The sequence below is a fragment of the Episyrphus balteatus genome, chromosome 2 (genome assembly GCF_945859705.1).
Source record: "Episyrphus balteatus chromosome 2, idEpiBalt1.1, whole genome shotgun sequence".
In the NCBI taxonomy this organism is placed as follows: domain Eukaryota; kingdom Metazoa; phylum Arthropoda; class Insecta; order Diptera; family Syrphidae; genus Episyrphus; species Episyrphus balteatus.
In genome coordinates this window covers 31251054-31278973 of record NC_079135.1, presented here as the reverse complement: position 1 = coordinate 31278973, position 27920 = coordinate 31251054, and the positions used below count along the sequence as shown (strand labels likewise).

The following is a 27920-nucleotide window of genomic DNA, read 5'->3' as shown; positions in this document are numbered from 1 at the left end:
CATATACACTTTTCCTCAGAAATAAAATGTCAAAAGTTTTTTTTTCTGCTTTGCTTTTTTTTCTTCGACACTGACGTTTGGCTTAAAAGCCCAATAGCCCAAAATAGGAGTAGCTTATAAAAGTATATTGCACTTTCCTGACAAAAGAAAAATACTTTCTCAAAATGGCATCCTAGATATTCTCATTCCTGTTTGTTGTCTCTAATTTTCCAAAACAAACAGAACTTTTGTTGACTCATTTGTCGTGAGTCAGCCAACTGTCACTTTTATTTTGTTGTTTGTAGTCTGTACTGGAATTTTTGTGAAATATTTCTCCCAATTAAATTAAATTTAAATAAAAATCCGTAAAAATGTTTTCAAGTGGTCCAAATTATACAAAACTCAAAACTAATTTACGTCTAGCATTGAATCGTCTTAAATTGCTAGAAAAGAAAAAAGCCGAATTAGCACAAAAAGCACGCAAAGAAATCGCTGATTATCTTGCAACTGGAAAAACAGAAAGGGCAAAAATAAGGGTGGAACATATAATTAGGTAAGTTTTTCTTTGTTAACAAAGAAGATTAAATTCTTCTTAAAAAAAAAAACCAAAAACAAATTAACCAAAATATATAACAAAATTTAGGGAAGATTACTTAGTTGAAGCAATGGAAATTGTTGAAATGTATTGCGACTTATTACTTGCCCGATTTGGTCTAGTGACTCAAATGAAGGAACTCGATGATGGCATTGCCGAAGCTGTTTACAGTCTGGTTTGGGTGTCATTACGTTTGCAAAGTGACATTAATGAATTGAAAGTTATATCCGAAGTTTTTATGCAAAAATATGGACCAGTGTTCACTGAGCGGGCAAGAACTGCCACTGGAGAGCATCATGTCTCTGAGAAGCTTATGCATAAACTAAACATTCAGGCACCACCAAAGTTATTAGTGGAGAAATATCTAATTGAAATTGCTAAAAATTACAACATCGAATATGAACCAGATCCACAAGTGATGCAAGAAGAGAAACCATCAGGTAAGATAACATCTAAATATATCCACAATCTTTCTTCTAAACAATTTTAACTCCTAAGTGGGCTTGAGGTCAATTTCGTTCTTTATGCTAATTTTCTTCGACGTTGCGGTTGTGATTACAACCTTTTTCAGGACTCTAAATAAATATTCTTAATATTGAAAAAAAAAACCTAATAAAATAGGAAATACAAATCTTAATATTTAAGCTTCTCAAAAAAGAAAGCTTGAGTCATTAAAATTTGAAGCTAGATAAGAAGTTAGGATAGATTTCAAAGAAAACTGGTAGAATTCCCAGCGGACATAGGTACAATGTCTTTTATCTTTAGGACCGAAATTTGCGTTACCTATTAAATAAATATAATCCAGAAATGTGTTTTTTTGAAAAATTTTTAAAGTTTTTAAATAACGTGTTTGTATAAAAATTTTGGTTGAAATCTGTTTTTTCGTTTACGAGAAATTCATAAATAAAAAAAAACGCTCTATGACAGGTACCGTTAATAACGGTACAAAAAAGTTGGATCTTATTTGTAATATTACACACAGAAATTTTAATCAAAATCTTTATAGCCGTTTTTGAAAAAAATTAACTTCTCTATTTCCGTTATATGACAGGTACCGTTAGTTTTAGTCTTAAAAAAAATTTCAATTTTTCCTCTAGGGAATCACCCAAAATTTACTAGCCAGTTTGAAGAAAACATCTCCAGTAGTTTAGGCTGTAGCTCGAGGTTCTTATAGACGGACAGACAGAATTGCCGGACCCACTTTTTTTTGGCATTCTCCATCATCGTAATGTCATATAAAATTGTTATCTAGAGTTCGATTTTTTTTCCCGAATCCTAAACTTGCCCTAAAGTACCTACATATGTATATCGCGAGTAAAAAGAAAACTTACCAATATATAAAATGATTGTCGATGTAGAAGAGTTAATTAAAAGGTAAGGAACAAAGTCAACAAGAATCTGCACGGCCATGTTTTACACAAATATTACAGAATTATATGCAATCTGTATCAATTTCATATTTGGATAAATATTTGAACAAATATTTGAATAAAATGTTTAGTGATACAAAAAAAAACGACGCCTAGAAATTTTGATTGTCCCAGCTGATAAAAGCAATGTTATGGTTGCAATGTTAAAAACAAATTATTTTAATAAAATGAATGGTATGATCTATGATGGCTGATAGAAATACTTATACAATTTTGAGAAACGAACCAACAAAAAAAGTCCAAAATATTAATAACAACCATGTTAAATTCTTGTTCAGAAATAATTATATTATTGAATCTGAAGAAAAAAAAATGTATGACTACTAAATTACGGATTGCCAAAAATACATAAACTGAATGTACCATTAAAGCCAATTTATTCTTCACCAAAAGTTCCATGTTATGAGTTGTCAAAATACATTGTTAAGATTTTAAATAATATTACTGCTGACTCAAAATACAATGTTACGAACGCATTATCGTTCATTTCAACTGTTTCACCAATTACTTTAGAACAAGATAATATTCTTGTTTCTTTTGATATTGTTTCATTATTTACTAATATTCCCATCCCATCGACTCTAGAATGGTTGAAAAAAGTTGTGATCATATTATCCAAAATTAAAATTTTTAGAAATCTTGCGATTTTGTGTTATATATAATAATTATTTAGAATTTGATAATTTTTTTTATCAACAAAAACAATGAGTTTCGATGGGAAGTCCAGCGTCTCCAGTATTAGCAGATATTGTAATGGAAGCATTATTAGATAACGTTTTTGATAATAAAATAATTACAAAATATGTGTGGATGACATTTTCATCATCCATCAATCTTGTGCTGTTGATTTAAATGCTTTAAACTCGTTTGGTAAGGAGAACGTCTATATCTTGATATGTTAGTAATAAGAAGAAATAATAGATTAATATTTGATTGGTACAAAAAGACAACATCTTCAGGTCGTCTTATTAATTTTAATTCCAAACCTAGTTTATACTTATCAATTTCATATTGCTAGTATTTACTATTTTTTATGCATACGGGCCATTGTCTTTCGTCAAAGAAACCTTAAAATAATTATGGATACCTACGTCACTTTCCAATTCATTTCCCTTAAATATAATAGCAACATTACTGAATCAATATTTCAATCCATTGGTTCAGAGAAATTCAGTAATAAATGTAAATAAAATGCTAAACGCTACAATAGCCTTCAAATCGGCAAATATCATAAAAAGTTCATTGTTTTCGAATTTAAATGGTGAAATTGGATTTTAAAATATTAGAAAAATAAAAAATGAGATAATCCAGCTACCACCAAACAGAAAATTAAGAAAATTTAAAATTTTGTAAGCTTAAATATTTTAAGTATAGATTTTTTTTCCTATTTTATTAGTATTTTTTAAGATTAAGAACATTTATTTAGAGTCCTGAAGAAGGTTGTAATTACAACCGAAACGTCGAAGAAAAATAAGCATAAAGAACGAAATTGACCTCAATCCCACGTAGGAAATAAAATTATGTATAGAAAAGGTCACAAAGATAGAAATAATTTCTTATAAACGGTTCCTTAAATTTACAAATTTAATATGAATGTCTAGGAAATGACAACTGCCTGATTGACTTGTCGGACAGAAACAACTTAAGTGGAGGTCCACCACCTCCTCATGTTGGATTCATTGGCTATCCAAATATGCCACAGCTTCCACAGATGCCCGATCCACCATCGACGAAGCCATTCAACTATCCTCCTCCCTATGGAGGCGGTGGTGGTGGAGGAGGAAGTGGAGGTGTTGCTGGTGGCTTTTCATACTCAGGACCAAGTCCATCTGGTCCTCCACCATTTGCTTATAATATTCCACCGAATCCATCAAATAACAGTTCGGAAAAGAAAGATCTTAACATCAATTCCGACTTCCTTCAGGTAAAATAACTTTCAAAACTTTTGCTTTTGTAATTTGGTTTAAAGGTGTCTATTTTCTACTAACTTAACTTTTCTTCTAAAAAAAAATAACACATTTTTAGGGGGAAAGCAATAATTTCCCTGGTTCAAGCCCCAAAAATGGGAGCCCTGATGATAATCTTTTGGTATGTAGATTTAAGATTTTAGTTAACTTCTGGTATATTAAGTATTTTTCCTCATTTCATCTATTTTTTAAATGCTTTCCTAACTTCTGGGTTAATAATGCTTGTAAGTGAGTAAAAACCATACGAATTGCAGTAACCTGCCTAAAATTAAGTTTGCAATACCTGTCCTGTGATCCATCCGTTTCTACTCCCATTGCACGATTATTCTGTTTGTATGCGTCTTTTCATTTAAATTTATTTTGAGTGCTTGGCTCTTTTTTTATTTTTATTTTTTGGTTTGTTTTTGATTTTAACAGCAAGAGAAAAATACTTTACAACCCGATGCACCTCCACCCCGTTATTCATCGCTAGATCCTTATAATTTGCAGGTAGATTTATTAAGTTTTCTTTAATTTTTATTAAACAAAAAAGTGTGAACCTAATCTAGTGTGACTGCAATTACATCATAATTATGATTCCTCTATGACTCATATTAGATTTACTGATAAAACAAAATATTTATGTATTGTTTTTGTAGAATTCATCTGCACCAAAACCCAAGCCAAGGTCAAAGAATATAAATGGACCTAGTGCTCCACCATCGAATATGGAAATGCCAAATTTACCAAATGTACCAGCCGATTTGCCTGATGTTCCTAATGATGGCGGAAAGAAGTCGGACGATGATGATATTGATTTTGATTATTTGTCACGTCGTTTTGAGGAATTGAAGAAGATGAAATAGAAAAGGCAGGGATATTTTCTAAGAGAAAGAGGGATCTTTTATCTATTATTATGCATTGATTTGAGATTTTCTTTTGTTCCGTAAATGTTCCAACTATAAATATAAATACAATACATATATATATCATGTTTCAATAACAATTTATTAATCATAATTATGAGATGCTATTATATATTTTTCGTTAAAAATAAAATAAGCTCAATAAGCATTTGAAAGCAATAAATTAAATAGTTTTAAATGACTGGGAAGTATGCTGTGGTATACGTCATGGCAAACGTTTGTATACAAAGAATACAACAAATGGTTGAGTGCCTTAGGTCAAATCATTTCAAATGGAAGTTATTATTTTTTTTTTTCATTTCAGCTATAAACGTGGCTTATAAGTTGCTGCTTTAAAAAAATTTCATCTCCTTCTTTCTCTTACTAATTGATTCTAAAATCAAAAACATATAAGTTTCTACAGGCGAATCAAGTTCAAAAAGCAATATCAAACTACGTTCCTAAAAGATGCTATTAATTGCTTCGCAGAGAAGCCTCTCTTGGCGTATTCTTTATTTCAGATTCATTGATGAAGTGAGCTTAGAAGAAACTTTTACCTATAGTCAAAGAGTCAACAAGAGTGCATGGGTATTTGAAAAATCAAGCGAAACTCAATTTTGAGGTAAATTATAAAATGGGATATTCAATGACTTTAGAGTGATCATGAAATCTCCTCTCGGAAAACTACATAATATGTAGGTATTTTTTTTTATATCCCCGAATTATGGAATAACCATTGACGATCGACGGTCCAGGCCGTAAAAGAAACATTCTCATCTTAAGTCATTTTTAAACCTGATCACTCTCATTGGCCAATGGACTTATCAGGTTTAAAATGATCAAATGTTTCCTAAATAGAGAAACTTGACTCAAGCGTTATAGAAAATAATATTGGGTGCGGTCCCGACAAGTTGCCAGCTGGGAATGAAAACTTGTGCTCTTTAACAAAAAAACGGGAATTTAATGGTGATCAACATTATGGAACCGTTAAATACTAGAAAGAAACAAAGAAAAAAGTAGAATTAGAAAAATTGGATTTTTTGAAAGCAAACAAATTTATTTTCCTGTTTCAAAAAGATTACTTTAATTCGGAAGAAATTTTAAAAACTATTGACTACCCAAATTTAAGTGAAAATTGTAAATTTTTTTGGATCTTCCCCAAAAAGGTAATTTTTCAAATATAAACGACTTTTTGCTAACAAATCACAGTAGGGGAATTTTTTTCAAATAGAGCTTTGGTGAAACTTCCGATAGGACGGATTAAAAAAAGTATCTTTGATGAAGATGGTATAAACGTAACAATAATAATTGAAGTAAAAGGTGTCCAACAGAATTGAAAGAAGACGTGATTTATGCATTCTTAGTAATTAAATTATCTGACAAGAAAGCCTCATTGATTTAGATTTTTGTTTCAGCGGTAACAAATTGTTTTATCAATTTTCAAAGTTTGAACAAAAATGGTAACTGTGGAGTATGTGGAACATATGTATTTTGAAAAAAGTTTTAGCTGTTTAAGAAATTTTTCTTTCCACAATAAACCCAGGTGACCTTTGTAGACCATTTTCTGATCATTAACATAATCAACATATCAATATAAATTTTACATCCGTCTTTTACAGTGAAGTAGAAGTTATTCGATCCAGTTGATTCTCACTCGGAAAGTGTTGAGCTGCCTGTGACTGTCACAAAAGGTAATAGTTTAAGAAGAGTAATTTGCTGAGACGAAACTTAAATATTTAACAAACTATAATTCGGCATAAGGAGACATTATACAATAGGGTATTTCCATGAAAAGGTGGACTCGAAGAAAAAATTATGCAGTCTTTAATTTTACTTTTTCCAATAGCATATCACTAATTATGACAACTCTTTATGCAAGTTGCAAGAAAAAATTCTTTATTATAAATGTTGTCCCTAACGTTTCTGAACCTCGTCAGTTTGTCTGGTAAATTTTGGAAATACACCTTAATCAGAAATTCTGTCATAAAAATCCAACACATACTTTTCCTACAAAGCTTATAGTTTTATACCCCTCATTAGGTGTGTTTTTAATTACAACCGGACTTAACTGGACAAAAAAAGGCTTAACCGGAAATGTTGGCAGCACTGCATATTGAATGTTCCGACACAACAAAATTTAGAGTTAACATATTTTTCGCTTTTGGGTTGTATACTTTATAAAGAGATACAAAAATGTATGCTAGCAAAATTAGTTAAATACATTTTGTCATTCCAAACGTAAGTTTTCACGTTTTACACAAGTTCTAAACCAGTTAATTTGGTAGCACAGATTTAAAACTGTTCAAAAAGTTAAGCTCAGAAAAATCCCAAGGCTATACAACTAAGTCCAAGTTGCTAAAGTGTTGTTGCATTTAACATGTAAATTGCTTAGCCCCGACAGCGTTTTTTTTTGTCCAATTAAGACCGGTTGTAATGAAAAAAAACAGACCTATTATAATTGTAACACAAAAGCAAGTATTTCAAACAATTTTTAATATCTTTTTTATTGTTAGTTATAACTTATAAAAAAATTATATAAAAAAATATATTAAAACAATTTTTATTTTCAAATGAGCGATTGATTAAAATATTTCTTCGCTTTCAACGACTTCTTTGAGCTCTAATAATTCAACCAATCCCTTTCCTTTGGATGCAGTTCTCACCAACTCATCAATATTTCTATAATTGCCCGGATCAATAAGTAAAACAAGATTCAAAGTTGAATCTTCCCATTCTTCATTCTCAACATGCGTGGCTAATTTAACAAGAGCTTCCTTTGATTTGGCAGCATCTTTGCCGGGGAAAGTCACCTTAACTTTCATTCTCGATCGATCTAATGGAAATTCTTGTTCTTTCAATAATTTGATTGCTTCCAAAGTTTGTTGTTTGGTATTTTTATTCAATTTAACAGAGAAATGTGCATCTTTCAAAGACTTCTCGATAATTGTGCTTGGATATGGTCGTCGTGTTTCGGGATTAACACACAATGCAGCCACACTATTGACAACACTATTGAATTGTGTATCCATGGCTGATTGTCGTTCCTTGTCGGATATTTGCAATTCACCTTTGCTAAGGATTTCTTTGCAAATTTCTGTTTCATCGGATTTTCCAAATGCTTTGACCAATTCATCTTTTTTGGCTGCCTGGCCTTTTGAGACATTTGTAAAGACTGTGTGGGTTTGAAGAACTTCATCAATGTCTTTTTCACTAAATAATTTATGAATTAATTTAGAAAATTAAAAGAAATTAACAACTTTTGTTCTTACACATTACTTCTCCATGATAAAACTTTATTTTTATAACAAGCAATTTCAAATCGTTTACCACCTTTTTTTAGGCGAACAATTGCAACATTTGTTAAACGAATTTGATTTGTTGGAGTAAATATTTTGGACATTTTTAATAATTTTTTAAAAAATACGCACTTGATTGAAAATTATTTATTTTGGATTTGTTCCTCGTTTGTTGAGGTGTTTTTATTCCGAATTCTGAAAAAAATCCGAACTGTCATATTTGTGACAGTTGAGTTTGAAGGATGGCAGTATTGTCATCATAAATAAATATAAAAATGGATGCATTCAGAGAAGCAAAAATGAATTATAAAAATTATTTTAATGTTATTTTGAGACTGTTTAAAAACCATTTCCCCTAAAATTATTTTGCTCGGAATCATGAGGAAAATATTTTGAAAAGTTGGGAAAGTTTATAAATGCAGGACTGCAGCAGTGCTGCAAAAAAGAATTGATAACACTGGGTTTACAAGGGTTTTGTTGCCGAAACAAAAATATACATACTTTTGTGAAGGTTTTTGGTGTGCTGAATTCGAATTTGAAGTCAGAAAAAACTAATTAGCTCCCAATTTTGAAAAATTACCGCTAGAAAATGCCTCATGTCTGCCTCAAGTCGTTTAGACCAAGTGCGAGCTGGCATCTGCTATCGCAAAGGTTTGGCCTTAAGTCTGCACCTTGGGGTTGCGAATTGCGATCGAAGAGCAATTTGACAAGAGAGTTTTCTCCCATTTGCTCGATATGGATTGCAGTTAACGGGTTTTTAATTTTTGGACTATAAACACATCATACAGTTCAATATTAGCCCTGTTTCATTGGAGGTGGTAGTTTACTCGTGAGTAGAAATCTAATACAACAACTACACATTCCTATTTCCTCGAGTAGAAGATCATGTGTTAATTCTAGTACTAGATCTACTCATGAGTTAACTACCACCTCCAATGGAACGGGGCTATTATCTTCTTTTCCAGTTGCCCTTTTCGAGTTTTGTATTAAAAAGAAGGCTGTCCCACACCATCGACGACCGACGATAAAAATCGGCAACAATATTTTGTATAAAAAAAATCCAAACTGGAACATTGTCATTCAGGTGTGAAATTTTGTTCATACAAGAACGTTTTGGGTGTCGTTTTTTGTCTTCGGTCATCGTTGGGTTGGGTGGGGCAGGTTTTGATTTTTCATGAGAATGATACTCTTGGAGGTTTTGAGACTTTCCTCGCAAGAGGACACATACACAATCAATCAAACGCTTGTGTATGATTCCTGAAGAATCAAATGGCTTCGTCCTGCGTAAAAAAAAAATACATTTGTGCATCGGGCCTAAATGTGTCAAATTTTAATATGCGTTGAAGCTTTTCGGAACAAAGAAATGATTTGTCACTAAAAATTCATGTGAAGAAAAATTCATGTATGGAAACCCTATAGAATAATACGAAAACAAAATAAAATCAATTTATTGTATTAGTGTATTAATAAGTTGAATATGTATTACAAATATAATGTTTGTATATATCTGTGAGTTGTAATCAATATTTTTTTTATAAAACAAATTAAAAAAAGAACATTCCACCAGGACATATAATCCCGAAATCCTAGCTTTTATCACAATTTTCCCTTATAATCTTCTTCCAAAACATCATTTTCCATTGCAACTTCTTCCTCGTCCATAGATTTAACCAATTCAGGTGATGGTTCATCTTCTGAGTAATTAGCATAGATGGCAGCACGTTGCTTAATGATTTCTTTGATAATTGCTGTTAAAATTTCTCTAGAATCAACAATTTGACCAATTTCTTCGGCAACTTCTTTTGTTAGCCACGGACAAATTTTGCTCTCCAATTCGGCTTTCTTAGTCTCATCGGTAATTGGTTCCAAATTAGCAAGGACCTCTGGCAAAAGGCTAGCAATATGACCTTGTAAAAGTTTTGCCGCTGTTACTCCTTTTTGCATTTTTGTATCGAGTTCTTTAGCTATGCTATCTTGGCGTAAGCGCCTTTCTTTTTCAGCTTGTAATCGAAACTCTTCTGCTTCCAAACGACGGAGCTCCGCTAAATCAGCTTCTCTATTTGCAAGAAATCTAAAAATAAAATAAAGAATTTAAGACCCAGTATCGCATGAAGGATACTAGAAGAGAGAACTCACTCTTCTTGCTTTTTACGCAGCTCAGCTACCTCTTCTTCATGGGTAACTTCAAGGATACTCTGTTCAACGCAGTGTCCGACAAGAGTCTCTAGAATCGGTTGAACTTCTCGATCGAAATCAAAAAGATCGCCATCGATTATTTCTGTTCCAGCATCTACACCAACCTTTTCAGCAATAAATGGTGGTGTTAGGGGTCGTTCGAGGAACAGATCGGTTTGGGTATTGGCATCATACTCAGGCGGTCGAGCATAGAGTTCTTCCAAGTATTTTTCTGTTTGTATTCTTTCGTGGCGTCTTCCTTCTAATGGAGGTGGTGTTCCAATTACATTTCGCTGATTTCGTTGTTTGCATCGTTGTCTCAAACATTGACGTCGACGGAATTCAGCTTCTTTTATGCATGGATCGATCTCGACCTAAAAAAAAAAGTAAAAGATATGATCAATTGTTGAAGTTTATAAGGTAAATCGTAATTGAGGGAAATGTTAAGCGCTAAAGTTTTTAGAAAGCCATAGAGTAAGTTAACGGTAAAGAAGACATCAAGATTCATTTGAATCTTCAAAAACTCACTTTTCCAGAAAGGAAAGGGGGGAAGTTGTTATACAAAAAGATACACAAGTTATTACAAAATATTCTCTGATACATTATGTATATTAATGAAATTGGTAAAAAAAAGAAATTCCAGCGGTATGAAATGTGAAGAATTTATTGCAATAATAGAACTGTTCCATTGGAGGTGGTAGTCTACTAATAGTAGATGTTTTGGTTAATCTAGTACTATCATCTACTCATACTCTTCTTCACGAGTAGATATACGATTTGTATTGAATTCGTTGAAAGTGCGTTCCATTGAAATACGCTAGTAAACTAGTAGTAGTACTTTGACACCTCCCAAAGGAACAGGCCTAATGATTTGCATGCAAAATTGTATTAAGGTGTTGGACATAGAGCGCCGCTAATCATCAGAAACTTTTGTTAACATTTCTCAATTGGATACAAAAAAAAAACTATTACAAATGAAAAATGCTGGACCGAATTGCCATCTGCCACTACTTAACTTTCAATTAAAATTTTGACCACCGGTAGTGCTTTTCAACTTTCCCAATCCCCAACACTATTAAAAAGATTTTCAAAAGCACTTCATTCAATTTGCCTAATTTTAATTTTACAAGAAGGAAGAAAAAAATGTGTATTTAAATATTGTAGGTGTTGCCATTGTTTTAAAATATATTTTTTGTGTTTGAACTCTGTTTTGGAGAAAATTAAATTTATCGCTAAAATTATGGAAAATGCCCCTCTACCTACTAAATTTTCAAAAACCAAATTTTTTTGTTCACAAAAATCTATATCTACGTACATAGGTACATATATGTATATCTTTATAATAAAATATTTGAAAAATAAGATCATCAAAATCGGAGCTGTTCGGCCTGGTACCCTAAAATTACCATTTTTCGTCACTATGATTTTGTCATGAAACCGGTCATCTTCAGAGCAACCTAAAAAAATGCTTAAATTTGAAACTGACAGATATTGACCTTGGAAGACTTTTATATTGTCACCAAAATTAATCTCAAATTTGTTAGCAAGAAATTAAATGGTGAACTAAAAAGTAAACAAAATTTTAGGCCTGTTTAATGAAAACAAATCTAGGACAGAACAGATTAGAGCAGCACAAGTTCGTAAATACTGTCAGAACAAGAAAGAACAGAAAAGTTCAACTTCGTATTAAACAAGATTGACAGTTCTCTACATCAGTTGCAAAATTTTAAATTCAAAAATCATTTCTTGCACTTTGGTTCAAAAACCCAAAAAAAGATTCCGAAAATACTGAAATATGACTTTGGCTAACTTTTGAGTTACGCTTTGAGTAAGAACTTAACAAAAGTCACACAAAATGTTAAAATCAATTTTCTGTATGAAACATGTTTGATTCATCTTAACAATTCATAAAGTTCAATAGAACAGCTACCAATAATCTATAAGTATTTTATATTTGTACGTGCCTGCATATAATTTAATTATTTTCTTCCTATTTGACACAATGACCTAAATTCTCTATCTGATCTGTCACGTTCGAAATATATCTAAGATGAACTTCATATTGATAAAAACCAATGCATGATATTTTGTTATAATACATGTTTCTTGTACATCAAAAAGGAGGTTAAAGGACTCAAGGCAATTATCATAAAATGTCTCCTTTCTATTGAAGTTAAATATACATATTCAACAGCTTGCGTCAATAATAGAATTCATTTTATTTCTGTTTGCTTTTATCCTTTTAAGTTGTTTTGAATAGGTCAATTAAATGCTTTGCGTCCTTCCTATTGCAGTGAATATATTTAACTTTGCTATTATGTATTGTTTTTATTTTATTCGCGACTGAAATAGAATGAACTAGAAACTTTCTAGTAGAAAGTTAACAATAATAAAAAAAAAAAACAAAACAATAACGAACGCATCTTGTTTATGACGGCACTTAAAGGACATTGCGTATAGGTATGATGAGTTAAGTTGTTTTTTCAAGTAAAAGCTTTTTGAGGCTTAAAAGAATGGTAATAATATATAATTTAAATACTTACAGGAGGTGCGGCGAAATTGCTTCCACGAACTACCCTTCGGTCGAACATTAAATTTTTGTACGGTTCACTAGGAGGTGGTGTTTCTCTGAAAATATATAAGTTTAGTTTATAATTATTTATTTGCTTTATAAAGTTCAAATGGTCAAAATGGTATTAAAATATATATGTATGGTAATATGCCAGGCCGGAAATTTGCATGCCACCTAAGTTCCGTTTTATGTGAACATTAATCTTTTTTTCCCAAATGAAAAACTTTCGTGCAGATAATGAAGTGCATTGAACAAAAGGACATTGAAAACACGTCTGAAAATTTATACCAACACAATGTTTTATTAATAAAATAAAAAAAAAGTTAGTGAAATCATAAACCAAAGCATATGATGAGCCCAGTTTATTATACCAAATATTGTAAATTAAAACTTAGTTTCATACAAAATAATGCCTACCTTTTGTTTCGAAGAAAATAAGTTCGTTAATTTTTTGGACACTCTGGCGTATACGTACTTTTTTTTTTATACATTTTTATATTAAAATTTTTATTTTGTTTTGAATCGATTCATGAAGTAATGAAATAAATAGCGAACGAATAATAAATAAATAATAATAAAATACACACAAGAAATGTCAACGATGTGAATATCACAGCTTCGCACACGAAACAACGCGAACTTTTCGGACTTTTTTCAGTTTTTAACTTATAAATTCTAAAAGTGCATATTATGCAAAAGTCACTAAGAACCAGTAGAAGATAAAAACTTTTTGAAACACATATTTGGAAAATTTTTCGACAAAATAGATGAGGCACAATTTTATGATGTAGTCCTTGTGATAAAAGCATGAAATTTGGATAGTTGGAAATACTCGATATCCATGTTATTTTGAGGTATTGGGCTACTTTGGATTCCATCCGGAACGGTATATGCCAGAGTTCTACTGATTTGAACTTGTTAAAGGATATTGTAAATTCCTTTAAACTCTGCAAGAATTTTACGTTTTAAACATCCAAATCAAAAACCAATTAAAGATATTAATCAATTTATGTTGTCACCCAGATGCTCATTGTTATTTTGGGTTCTTAGTACACTTAATAGTTTGAAAATAAGAATCGTCAAAAAAAATCATATTTGTTATAAACGATGCGAGTTCAAGCCATATATGTCTCATTCAAATCGATTCTGTATTTTTTTGTACATTCTCCTTAATCTAAAAAAAGTGGTTATGTAGAAAGAAAAGTCGAAACATGAGAGAGTTGATTTCTGAAAATGTATCCCCTTAGAAAAATTAAACGAAAAATATTTGAAATTTTAAGCTGAATATCTTTGACAAGATCAAATAATTTAACGTGTTAACGTCGTTAAAAAAAAAGCAATGTTCATCGATTCATAAGATGTGTTCACTTCAAGAAGAATGGAAAGTACCATTAATATTCATTTTTTTATGAAAAAGAAAAATAATTTTTATCACCAAAAAGTCCTTGTTTTAAAAACTATGTACATATGTACATTAGGGTGTCCGTTATTTCGCAAAGTGATGTTTTCGGGGGAGATACCCCCCAGATCGAAAGTTTTGGACCTAAATATAGAGAATTTAGCAAAAACAAATTTTTTGGAGGTCATTAACCCTTGCCTCTTGGGTCATACTTTTCCCATACAAATTTGTATGCGAAATTTTTAACTTTTACATGAAATTTTTTTTCTCTCGAGTTAAATCATCTATTTTTAAAATGTTTGTTGATTCTGGTTGGAAAATAGTTCCTTTAAAAGATTACATTCAAAATTTCCCGTTAAAATTTTTTTTTATATTTTATTTCGGTTTTTAAAATTATTAGCTGTTTTCGTAGTTTTTGCTTTCACCTATCACACAATTTTAAATGCGGTTTTATTGGTTTTTAATTCTTTTCAAATATTGCATTCAAAAATTTGTGTATGAATCAAAAATTTTAATTTTTTAAAATTTTTTTTTTGAAATTTTTGCCGTTGTTATACGTTTAAATTTATTTTTCTCGAACTACAAAAGATGTGTTTACAATATTTTTATTGAATTTTGTTTAAAAATTATTCACCTAAAAAATGACATAAAAAAAGTTGCAACCGAGAAAGGGTAAAGTATTTAATAATATTTATTTATTATAAAAACGGCAAAAATTTCAAAAAAGAAACATTTTTTTAATTGATTGATTTTTTTCAATTTTCTCAAATTCTGTATCTGGGCTGATATCGTAAATTTTTTTTTTCTAAGCCAATTTTAAACTGATTTTCATAAAAAATACCTCGTTTAAAGGTTTTTGAATGAACAACAACAACTTGTGTGTGTTACCACCAAGTTCATAGGCTGGAGTTATAGCTATTTCACGGGGACCAACCCGATCATCAGACTCCTTTCAGTGGTGCTAAGTGATCGGGTTGGTCCCCGTGAAAAAGCTATAACTCCAGCCTATGAACTTGGTGGTAACACACACAAGTTGTTGTTGTTCATTCAAAAACCTTCAATCAAAATTGATTACACAAGCAGCTGCCCTGCCAGTATTACAAAGCTATACACAAACCATTTCTAATACCTCGTTTGATTTGGAAATAAATATTATTTTAGAATACATATAGGTATTTTTAAAACAGCATGTTGTTGTGAAAATAAATACTTTAATTTGATGTCGAAGTTGGGTAAATGACGGAAAAAATGGAATTTTTGAACTTTGGCAGCTTATAAATTCTAGGTGGTTTAACCGAGTTACATGTTTTATACATTGTTGCAAAGGTATATTTATCTCCTAAATTTAAAATGGGTAATAATTTGACGAAGCTAGATTTTTTTCTATGGGTGAAGGTCAAAAAAACCGTTTTTGCCCCTAACTCCAGATTTTGGGGGTGTTAGGGACTTTTTAAATACCGTTTCGTAATCAGTGCTACTAGCTCTACAAAACGTGATAGATCTCTGCCCGATTATATTTTAAAACCTAATTTTTGTAACACCGTGTAATTTTCGAGTGCAATCTGCAACCCGAAAAATACTAGTTAATTATTTCAATTCAAATATTTCGTTTGTTATTTATACAAATTTTGATTATTATTGTACTTCACCGTCTTCAAAAAAAGTGACACCGAATAACGGTCACTATTTCTGCCTTTTTAATAACAAGGATTACAAAATTGATGGGTTCATACATATTTTCTGCTTCTTTTGAACATTACAAAAATGAAAGTGGAAACAAAATTGGCTACTACTCGAAGCAACAATAAATTACTAAGTTGGAGTCTAGTCAAAGATATGAAGGGCGTATTATAAATATTAGGTTCTAAATCAAGATACTGGTAATTTAAACGAAAAATTTTCCAAGAATTTTCCGATAAAATCTCATTTTGCGGCTAATTGTCAATTAATCAAGTATAAAAAAATAATTTTCCCATTAAAAAAATATTATTTATGCATTTTGATCCACTAGATAAGTTAAAAATAAAAACAAAAGGAACTATATTCAACCACTTTACCTAGTGAACATTCTGATTTTACTATAATTCATTCAAATCATTATTTGCGCTGAAGCAGTGACAAAGCAATTTCCTTGAAATTGTCAACGTTCCTGTTTTTTTAAATTACTAACAATTATTAAACATGTCAACAATTTCGCAATTCAATTCAAGGCACACGTACCTTTACATCAATTTTGGCCCCCATAACACCCCCGTAATTCCTTTCCACATATATTGTGAATTGTGATCCTAACAATTTCACTCATACATTTTTAAATTTAAATTGAAAAACAAATCAAAAACCCATTTTACCTCTTTTTTATTCCACCGCTAAGAAAATGACTGAATGCTCTAATTCCATGCAAACGTGTTGTTAGTTCCTTATCAGGACCTTTAATCGAACTGTCCAGTTTGTCCTTGTAGCCTTTTAAGTCGGCATACACCCGAGGATGGGTGGCAAATGCATAAACACGTTTTGACGGCAAAATTGGCGTCTCTTTCGCCGGAGGTAAGAATACTCCCGTGGGGACGGTGGTAATAAAAAGGGGACGTTTGTTAATAGAATCAGCAAAACTTCCCTGAAAGGACATCTTATAAGAAAAAACAAAACAACAAAGAAAAATACACTCCCAAGCAGTACAAGGACCTTCTCGATTTGACGACGACAATATACGTACATTGGTCGATGAGTGCGATGACTTTAAGTGAGTACCAGTCGCGTTACGCAATCGTTTTAATTTTCGGTTTAGCGCTTTGGCGAACGTCTCAACCTCCTCACCATTGTTTGGAGTGGTGAAATGGTCGGCCGAATCGTTTGGCCCGGTTAAGGGCGCTATACGCCGGATTGGTCGCACTATGGCGTTTGGTTTACTCGAAATGGCTAAAGTGTCGTTATTGAGAACCGTAAATGATGGAATCGGGACGATTGTTAAGGTTGCTTTAGGAGTAGATTTTGTTGCTGGTGTTGTTGTTGTTGTAGCTGTGTCAGGGTTTAGATTTGAGGTTACTTGAGAGGTTTTTGGACTTTTTTGAGGAAGATTTGGAGTTTTGGGCAGGGAAGTGGAGGAGGTGAGGTTATTTGTTGAGAGTTCATTGGTCGCATTAGACATTTCGTTTTGGAAAATTGCCTACGCGTTGCGTTGAACGTTTTCCATTTTTGCACTGATCATTTGGAGCGAATTCACATTTTGTTTAATATTCATATAAAAAAAAACTGTACACAGTAGAAAAGATTAAACGAACTTTTATAAATTTTGCTTAAAACTAAAGAAAAAAAAATGAAAACTCAGTTATTGAGTTAATCGATATAAATTTTCCGCGGCCAAAATAAACTAGTGGCAAGTGGCTTTAAGGACAACCGTTAGAAAACGAATGACCAAAACAAACCGACCAAAGTACATTTTTAGTGGTCACAGTGAATTTGGCGCATGTGGTCTAAGGATTGGTCAATACTTGGCTCTCTAAAAGAGAAAAAGCTTTAACTTTTCATATAGAAACAATGTGAAGGAATTCCACCAAAGTTGGCTATAGACAAGTTCACAAAAGGTTTGGTATAGAATAAATTGGTAGATATTTATTCAAACTGAAACTTATGGCGATGGGGTGCGTGCGTCCGGCTGTCAAAGATATTATAAAGTGAAGTCCCCCGCTAGATGGAGATTATTTAATTTTTTGCACAAAATTTGTATTTGAGGTAAATTTTAAGTCAAGTGTTAACCTTTGGTCAGGCGTAAAGGTTAAATAGGCAATTTGTATGAACAAATAATTTTTAGTATTTTTGGCTTTTTCTATTGAAAAAGTCTCTCAAGGTGAGTTTGAAATGCTTCCATTGACTCTTATGGATTTTTTATAAATCAAATTGTTTCGTTTATGTCATCGTAGTATTCGGTAGCTGCCGGCGCGTCGCTATACTTGTCAACTATATATAAAACGGCCATTTCAAGTCTAAAGGGTGTTAAAAATAGAATGAGGAATGGGAGTTGGAATTTATTGTTTAACCTTCTATGGAAATTATTTAGCTTGATGATTGAAGAATGTAATATGTTTTGGGGAAGGTGTAAAGCTACTTATTTATTCAAGTTAGCCTTGGATGGTTAGAAAAATACAAAATTAATTATGTTAATAAGAATAACATATGGTTATGAGCAAATAGGAGTTGCATGTCTTGATCGATAGTGGAAGGCGTTACTTCTGTTAATTATAGAGTTACAAAATTTATTTAATATTCATTTGAGAAGAACCTCATATTACCAAATTGTTATAATAATTGTATTTATAAGGAGCCATTTATTTATTTAATTTTAACGCTTTGCTTGTTTACAATGTTCATGTAACATGTGTATGTTAAACAAAATTTTATCAGCTTAAAAGTAGTAACTTACATATATCAAACCGAAAACGTTCATTAAAAACCCGAAAAATTGTTTGAAAAATTCGTTGTTAAAAATACAATTTTACTTATTTAGTATTAACATTATGGCAAAAGAAACCAAGTTTTATTACTAGGTATTAGCTATATCATTTTTTGACGATTGTTTTCAGAAAAACTATTTAACTGTTACACTGAAAATAGGAATATTTGAAATAGTTTTAGTTTACATAATTCAGTCATATTTAAATGCCCTTTCAAAGACAGTTTTGTGCTCTGTTCAAAAACTGTAATATCTTAAATTTTTGCAATATTTCATTGTAAAAATTAAAATTTCAACAATCGATGAAAATAACATGCGACAGTTCGTCGCACGAACTTGCTATGGTAAAAGTTTATTAGAATGTTAAAGGTTTTTATAGAATTCATAAAATAATAATAATGTTAATTTGAATTAATCAAAAATTTTATTAGAAATTTTAGAGGGCTGCATCCACATAAACCAACTTATAAATATTTACTACAGTTTGTAAATGTCCTTGCTAATAAAACAGGATATGCCTTGGTCTTTTGTATCAAATATTAATCAACACCTAAGACAAAAGTTTCAAAAAAAATCAATCTCTTGTTTCGAAAAAATTAATTTTTCAAAAAAAAACTCCCATTTTTTTTCCAAAAATTCAAAAATTTATTTTTCCAAAAAGTGTCTTAAGCTTTCTTCTGAACGATACCCAACCGATTTAATTGAGTAAGTTAGAGCTTTTGCATTACTTGCCTTAGAACGGCTATTAAAATCTATATGAAATGATTTTTGATAAATTTGCCCCTCCCAACTAAACGGATTAAAAACGATCCCTCTTCCACATGAATTTCGTTTTTGCACTGAATTCATTTAATTTCAATACATTTTTTTTAAATATGAAAATTAAAAAGAGTTCTGCTTAAGTAAGAGAAGTTCGAATCTGGTGTACGAAGTATCATTCAGTATTTTGACGGGCCAGGGATCCAAAGCTGAAATTGAAATCCTACGTCCAGAAGTAGTTGGTGAGACCTGTTATGTAAGATTGTGGTTTAAAGAGGCGTCTGCTATCCATTTTAAAAGTTGTTTTATAATAAATAGGTACTAATAAAAACATGTATAAGGCCCATTTGCTGAAACGGAACTTAAATCTTTATGTGAAACATAAACCCTAAAGTTCTACATAGTCGTTTGCACGAACTTTAACTCGTGTCATAAATTCTTCTAAGTTTAACATAACTTAGGGGCAAGAAATAGTAGAACATAAGAGTTTTATGATCTACATAAGAAATTTTTATTGAGCAAAAAGCCATAACATCCCTTAAAAATGATGTTGTCTATAAAATTAACATCAGTAATTAATTAAAGAATGGTCAACTCACTTTTATACGTTAACCATGATACAATTGGTCGCTTAAATGTTTACAGAAGTATTTGTCAATTTTTTTTCATATATTTGTCAATTTTCTGTCACTTAATTGTGACACACAAACACATTTGTAAAAAATTTCCATCACATGAATAATTTTTTTTTATCAAATCAAACACACATTTTTTATCAGTTTCACTATATTTAATTAATTTTTGCAATAAAAAACCACAAAACAACAAAATTATTAAAAAATTTCAGCTTAATTGCTCAAAAAAAATAAAATTAACTGACGTATGTATCGATTTGACATTCGAATTTGAAGTTCTCAGCGATTTCTCGCATGAAAGTAAAACATTGCTAGGTTAAACATAAATTTTTTTTAACAACTTAGAATAAACTAAGTAAAACACAAGGATTATGTTCGACCTAGCTATGAATCAAATTTATGATCCGTATGAGCAAATGGGCCTAAGTCTATTAAATTTTTTAAGAAACATAAATATATCTTATCTATTGCCTATACAAAAAAAAAGAGTGTGTGTACACATGTACACGCGACTGAAGTTATACTTCTCATTCAGTATTATGAAAATTAATTTTATTTGATATTTTTAATTTCTATTATGAAGTAAATAATCCACACTTAGTTTTTTTTACATTTTTATCAAGTGAACAATAAATTAATTCTTTCATCCTCCTTGCGTCCATGTAGTTTTCAATTTATTCTGTGAAATTTACTCATGTTGTGCGGTTCAGAACGTACGGTTGATGGTTAACGAAAGTAAATGAATTGCGCATAAAATGTGCGATATGGTAATTTTATGAGAATTGTGTGTGCTTCAGCACAAGTAGTAGCAATATGGAACTTGCAGGGTTGCTACAAAGCTCAAAAGTTAGCTGAGCTCAGCTCACAGCTCAGCTCAAATTTTGAGCTAGCACACTTTTGAGCTATGTACCATAGCTCAGCTCATTTGAATTCCGGTATAATCCGGTTTTTCGACTTTTTTCAAAATTCCGAGAAAATCGCGTTTGAAAGTTGGGGTAATTTTTTTTTTTTCGAAAAATCCCCGAATCTTTGAACGCTCCTGGAAGCTAAACCGCTTGAGAGCAATTTTTGGGAGTGATGCCAAATGATAGCTTGTGTCATGGGCCTACGCTTTGCACATTATCAGATTTTTAAAAAATCGCCTTCCATGTTAAACCGCCACATCATGCCTATTTTATCAGAATCGTGCCTAATTTTTTTTTTACATTTAAGTTCTCCTGGTTTGAGAACGCGTGGACCTACAGGGATGGGAGTTGTACCCAAATGTATGTTAGAGTCCCCGCTAAATTTTGGCATCAAACAAATTTTTTTCATTTTCTTCAAAATTCCGCGATATAGGCGTTCGAACGCTTTGATCTAGAGACAGGGGAGTGGTGCCATATGAAAGCTTATATTCTCAGATACCCGATAGTGGTATAATCCGGTTTTTGTTTTTTTTTTTTCAAAATTCCGAGAAAATCGCCTTTGAAAGTTGGGGTAAAATTTTTTTTCGAAAAATCCCCGAATCTTTGAACGCTCCTAGAAGCTAAACCGCTTGAGAGCAATTTTTGGGAGTGATGCCAAATGATAGCTTGTGTCATGGGCCTACGCTTTGCACATTATCAGATTTAAAAAAAAATCGCCTTCCATGTTAAACCGCCACATCATGCCTATTTTATCAGAATCGTGCCTAATTTTTTTTTTACATTTAAGTTCTCCTGGTTTGAGAACTCGTGGACCTACAGGGATGGGAGTTGTACCCAAATGTATGTTAGAGTCCCCGCTAAATTTTGGCATCAAACAAATTTTTTTCATTTTCTTCAAAATTCCGCGATATAGGCGTTCGAACGCTTTGATCTAGAGACAGGGGAGTGGTGCCATATGAAAGCTTATATTCTCAGCTACCCGATAGTGGTATAATCCGGTTTTTCGATTTTTTTCAAAATTCCGAGAAAATCGCCTTTGAAAGTTGGGGTAAAATTTTGTTTCGAAAAATCCCCGAATCTTTGAACGCTCCTGGAAGCTAAACCGTTTGAGAGCAATTTTTAGGAGTGATGCCAAATGATAGCTTGTGTCATGGGCCTACGCTTTGTACATTGTCAGATTTTTAAAAAATCGCCTTCCATGTTAAACCGCCACATCATGCCTATTTTTTCAGAACCGTGCGTATTTTTTTTTTTACTTTTAAGTTCTCCCGGTTTGAGAACGCGTGGACCTACAGGGATGAGAGTTGTACCCAAATGTATGTTAGAGTCCCCGCTACCTTTTGGCATCAAAAATTTTTTTTCCATTTTCTTCAAAATTCCGAGATATAGGCGTTGGAAGTTGGGGCGCTCACTTTCAGCTCAGCTCAAATGAGCTGAGCTATGGTACCTAGCTCAAAAGTGAGCTAGCTCAAATTTGAGCTGAGCTGTGAGCTGAGCTGAAATGTGAGCTTTTTGCAACCCTGGGAACTTGCCACATGGAAATTACCACATGCAACTTGTCACATGCAACTTCCCACTAGAACTTGCCACACGCAGCTTGCCACATGCAACTTGCCACACGCAACTTGCCACATACAACTTGCCACATGCAACTTGCCACATGCAACTTGCCACATGCAACTTGCCACATGAAACATGTAACTTGCAACGTGTTGTGTGTTTTATGTTTGCCGTACTGCGGCGTACTGCATTTTTAAATACTAAAGTACTGCCTACTCTAAAGGTGAAACGACAGCCCTGCTACCCAGGGTGATCGCGTCATAATCCCTTTGACATTCTTGTCAAAAAGTAAATTTTCATACTCACCCTCCCATAAGAAGTATAACTTCAAAAATCAAAAGAAAAAGTTTTTCTAGAATTATTTTTACTGCTGAATTCTCAGTTTAAAGGCTTGATTTTCAAAAACAATTCAATGCAAATTGTCAATGAACAATAAATGTGCTAAAATGAGGCGAAAGACAAATACAGAACTAGATCCAAAAAAATCTTTATGATTAATAGGATAAAAACGCCTTCAATTTCCTTATAGAAATTTTGTTTGAATCCTTTAAACGTTTTTGGCAAAGCAAGGCTAAGTTTGTGTACCTACTTAATTTTGTGTCTGACTTTATGCCATGTCAAACTTTAACTACCACTAAATATTATTACAATTAACACAATTTTAAATCTTACAATTTAAAATACGTAAATTGAAATTTAAGGGAAGCAACTGCTAAGAACGACAGAAATTTGGTTCTGAAAGGTTCAATAGGAGTACAGAGTGACTTAAAAGACTTAGCCCCAATTTATTCACTCTCCATTATATTTAAAGTCGCCATTAAAAATTAAAAATCTGTCAAATCGCATACAAATTTTAATATTTTCCATTTTAAATTGGAGACTTTAAATTAAATGGAGTGTGAATAAAATGGGCCTTAAATTGTTAAACATTGTTTTAGCAAAAAAAAAAAAGTACAAAAAACTAAAAATTTCAACTTTTCTTTCTTTATATTTGCATTTTTCACAGTGTTTCTTTTTTTGTTCCTAGACTTTTTCTTGAGTGACCGCCGATCAGGCCAAAATTTCGTTTGCCGCATTTGACAACGGATCTCCATCTACAGAACCAACAAGGTGCCAGGGTTATAATAATTTTAACCCTAAAAAGCTAACCTTATTTTGTAGTACGTTTAAGCTAACCATTCGTCGAAACGACGAAGTGGTTTTTAACCGCGCTGTTAAGAAAAATGTATTAACTAATTTTTGTGAAGTTAAATAATTCATGTTAAGTAGTTATTTTTTTTAACAGAAAAAGCAAAAAAAAAAGAAAAATGTATTAACTAATTTCTGTGAAGTTAAATAATTCATGTTAAGTAGTTACTTTTTTTTTTAACATAAAAAGCAAAAAAAAGTTTTTTTTTACACACGGATTACACGAATTAAAAATGCAATCGGAAGCTCCCTTTTCCGAAAAATCAGAAAAAATAAAATTGGTGTTCGTCAAATCGACGAAGGTTAGCTTTCTAGGGTTAATAATCGTCAAGCCTTAGGTAACATTTCTAGCTCACATTTTTGTTGTTCTAAGCTTAATGTCGTTTTCTTTCACTCTATTAAGGAGTACTCTAAATTTTTACTCCTTTTTCTGGAGTGAAAGAACATAATGAGAGTAATTTTTTTAATGTAATTGTGTGTGTGACAAGGCAAAAATGGATAATTTCCTTGAAAAAAAAAATAGTGATAACAGGCCTAGGGAAAACATTTTATGAATTGAAAAGAAAAATTAATATTAACAACATATGAAGCATAATACACGAAGACGGAAGGCGCAGAAATCATCTTCCAATTTCCTTTTGATTTTCGTTTCGGTGTGTCACGCGCTTCTACACGTATTATTTTTTTGAAGACGCAAATTTGACAGTTATTTTCTTTGGTTTGGTTTTATTTTGTTATTGTTTTCGTATGACGACTTCTTCACTCTACAGGAAGACGTAGACGCACGAGATGCTCATAAGAACAAGAGAGAGAGAAAGATTGATTTCTCCTTTGCTCTTATGTGCGTCTCGCGCTTTGCGTCTTCGTGTAGAAGCGGACTTAGTTTTACTTTTGGTATATTTTTCATTATGCTTCTGATCGGTTTTGTCAGCCTAATTGACACACACCCTTAGTTTGATTTTATAATTGTAAAATTAAAATATCCCATCAACGCAGAAAAAAAATGGGATTTTTTTGTTATATGGCACAGGATTTTTTTTTATTGATGAAGAACACTGGCTGAAAATTTTTTTTATTCGGTTTTCAATTTCATTTTGGAAAAAGTGAAGAATTAACGAAAAAAATGGAAGAAATATATCTGGCGGAATATAATACAATAGAAAATATATCCATAATGGTTGTTTTTGTTAAAAACAAAAGAATTTTAACAAAAAACTTTTCGCATTTTTTTCTTTTCAAACAAAATTTTAAAACGTCAAACTTCAAATTCATAAGTGTTTGTGCAAATCGGTGTAAATCTGACTAAAAATGTGGAGTAAATCCGGGGTACTAAGTAGTACTAAAATTACTCCGGAGTAATTTTTTTTTTACACTTTTGTGGCGTCAAAGAACACAAAACCTTCAAAAGTGCAAAAATAAGTACTAAAAGGGTACTCTCATTGGAGTGAAAGAAAACGACATAAGTTTCCTTAAATTCTTAAAAATCAATTAAATAGATATAAACATTTCTAAACAGACATTGACATTCAAATTCTTCTACCATTGTCAATGTCAATTAGTTAATTTAACGACATTATTTATTTATAAAGGAAGATATAAAATATTCAAGCTATTGTTAAAAACATCACCTTCATAATATCTAAGAGTAATTCCAAGTATTTATAACTTTAAATGGAAAAAGTTCGAAATCAAACTTGTCCTTCAGATTAAATTACATTCAATTTCTTGCATAATCACCTGAACAAAATTGTCAACACGATACCTAACCTACTGCTGCGTGATAAAGTATCTTCATTTTTATTGCGTGCAAAAATAAAAGGCAAAAAAACAGCAAAGAAAATGAACAAGTTCACAAGTTCTTTCTAATATCCATTCCAATAGTTGCATTAATGAGCTCCTTAGATTTTTATATCCTTCATTACTTTCACCAAGTTCACATAAACGTTTAATAGCACTGGCCACGCATTTTTATTATTTTTTCTGTTACCATCATCAAAGTTGATGATGATAATGACATTCCTTGCCCAAACTACCGATTTTATTGTATTGAATTATTAACAATACTGGACGTTGAAAAACTCCTTGGAATTTATTACTCTAACCCGTAGTATGGGGGCTACCTATCTACAAACATGGGCTATTCAAATGTTTACTCAGAATAAGAAATGTCTTTTCCTTTGAACTGAACGTAGGCCATAAGACACCAATAACCCACCTGTAATGTCAACGAACTTCCTCATCATCAAAATAAATTTACAAATAGTTTTGACCATTATTAACTTATAATAATGTTAGTGTACTTTGTACTCACTTTTCGGTGGATATAGTTCTTGTAAATTTCTTAACATTGTAAATTGTTTTCGGAGCACTAAACCATTGGTATTTAGTTCTATTATTATTGCAGGGTGCACAATCCGATTTGGAAATAATTTTGGCATCTCCATCAATGGCACTGCTGCCGCCACCACCACCCCCAACACCGGCATCAATTCTTCGGTCCAATCCACTTTTGGTTAAAGTTCTAGGTGGGCAGGTTGGCATTTTTGTTGATTGTGTTACTTCGTTTTGAAGTTAAATGCGATAAGTAAATTAATTTTGTTTTTTTTTGACAAATTATTGAAAAATTATATAAAATATTTGTCAATTTCAATAATTTTCACATGGCAGGAGAGTTTTCTTTTTTTTTTTGATTAATTTGTTTACTTTTCGAAGAAAAAAAGTATAAAAATGCGGTTTTGTGTAACACTGCCGCTTCATTCAACATGGAAATTGTTATTCAAAACAAACTCATCGTTTCCATAGAAAGTTACATGGCAGTGTTGTTGAGGAATTCGTTAAGTTTTTTGTTGCATAAAGTTTAGAGTAGATGGCGTTGTTTTGTGCTTTTTTTATTGGTTTTAGTCAACGATAGTGAAAACAGTATAACAGTTTGTGTAACGTTTATTGTTACTGTTGTTCTTGGATTTGAATTGACAATTTATGTCTGGGAACCAAGAGGTTAGAGAAAAGAAACACAGTTTCGTTATCAGCTTAAGAAAAAATTTAAAAAAATGCATTTTTTCGGCTACCCCTTCATTTTTTTTTAATCTGAAAAAAAAAAAAAAAATATACATATATATATTTAGGTATATGTAATTTTTGATTGGAAATATATCAGGAACCAGACCTCCCAGAAACTTTTAATTTTGATGCCTCACTCGATGAAATGAAAAATGTTTGGTTGAAAATATCTCAGGAACCAGACGTCCAAAAAACTTTTGGTTTGCAGTTATAAAAAGAGGGTCAATAGACCTTTCTTTTGATGTCTCACTCGATGGATTTGGAGGAAGTTTTTAAAAATTGATTTTTTTTGGCAAGAGGTTAACCTTGATTTTTTCTCAAAAATCTGAAAAAAAAATTTTTAATTTTTTTACCTGAATGCATTGGCCTGTTCACTGTGAAATCATATCTGTAAACCAAAACTTATTTCGATACTTTGGTAAAAAGATATCGGCTTCAGACTGTCATGAAAAGAAAGAATAAAATTATTTGGTTTAAAATATCTCAGGAACCAGACCTCCTGCATTGGCCTGTTCACTGTGAAATCATATCTGTAAACCAAAACTTATTTCGATACTTTGGTAAAAAGATATCGGCTTCAGACTGTCATGAAAAGAAAGAATAAAATTATTTGGTTGAAAATATCTCAGGAACCAGACCTCCAAAAAACTTTTGGTTTGCAGTTATAAAAAGAGGATCAATAGACCTTTCTTTTGATGTCTCACTCGATGGATTTGGAGGAAGTTTTTAAAAATTGATTTTTTTTAGCAAGAGGTTGATTTTTTCTCTTGATTTTTTCTCAAAAATCTGAAAAAAATAAATTTGTAATTTTTTTACCTGAATGCATTGGCCTGTTCACTGTGAACTCATATCTGTAAACCAAAACTTATTTCGATACTTTGGTCAAAAGATATCGGCTTCAGATTGTAAGGAAAAGAAAGAAAAAAAATGTTTGGTTGAAAATATCTCAGGAACCAGACCTCCAAAAAACTTTTGGTTTGCAGTTATAAAAAGAGGGTCAATAGACCTTTCTTTTGATGTCTCACTCGATGGATTTGGAGGAAGTTTTTAAAAATTGATTTTTTTT

General features: G+C 31.7%; 3 protein-coding genes across 8 annotated transcripts; 1 reads left to right on the top strand and 2 right to left on the bottom strand.

Moving 5' to 3' along the window:
* The first annotated feature begins 247 nt into the window (after nt 1–247).
* LOC129910956 (IST1 homolog) lies at nt 248–5022 on the top strand. 5 transcript variants are annotated; one of them, XM_055988562.1, is made up of 6 exons: nt 249–532; nt 623–1014; nt 3606–3928; nt 4030–4092; nt 4389–4460; nt 4610–5022. In XM_055988562.1, the coding sequence occupies exons 1-6, from the start codon at nt 351–353 to the stop codon at nt 4814–4816; spliced, it is 1239 nt and encodes a 412-aa protein (XP_055844537.1). In that variant the 5' UTR covers nt 249–350; the 3' UTR covers nt 4817–5022. The 5 variants fall into 5 exon arrangements, with proteins under 5 accessions (XP_055844538.1, XP_055844540.1, XP_055844539.1 ...); XM_055988563.1 differs by lacking the exon at nt 4030–4092 and having other exon boundaries at nt 248–532; XM_055988565.1 differs by lacking the exon at nt 4389–4460 and having other exon boundaries at nt 248–532; nt 4634–5022.
* A 2311-nt stretch (nt 5023–7333) lies between these two features.
* Nucleotides 7334–8350, bottom strand: LOC129910110 (ribosome maturation protein SBDS). The gene is made up of 2 exons (XM_055987373.1): nt 8125–8350; nt 7334–8065 (listed from the first exon to the last, which is right to left on the bottom strand). The coding sequence occupies exons 1-2, from the start codon at nt 8253–8255 to the stop codon at nt 7438–7440; spliced, it is 759 nt and encodes a 252-aa protein (XP_055843348.1). The 5' UTR covers nt 8256–8350; the 3' UTR covers nt 7334–7437.
* A 1238-nt stretch (nt 8351–9588) lies between these two features.
* Nucleotides 9589–26525, bottom strand: LOC129911689 (radial spoke head protein 3 homolog B). 2 transcript variants are annotated; one of them, XM_055989553.1, is made up of 5 exons: nt 17014–17535; nt 16649–16914; nt 12870–12954; nt 10288–10700; nt 9589–10222 (listed from the first exon to the last, which is right to left on the bottom strand). In XM_055989553.1, the coding sequence occupies exons 1-5, from the start codon at nt 17443–17445 to the stop codon at nt 9748–9750; spliced, it is 1671 nt and encodes a 556-aa protein (XP_055845528.1). In that variant the 5' UTR covers nt 17446–17535; the 3' UTR covers nt 9589–9747. The 2 variants fall into 2 exon arrangements, with proteins under 2 accessions (XP_055845528.1, XP_055845529.1); XM_055989554.1 differs by lacking the exons at nt 16649–16914; nt 17014–17535 and adding an exon at nt 26106–26525.
* Nucleotides 26526–27920: the final 1395 nt, after the last annotated feature.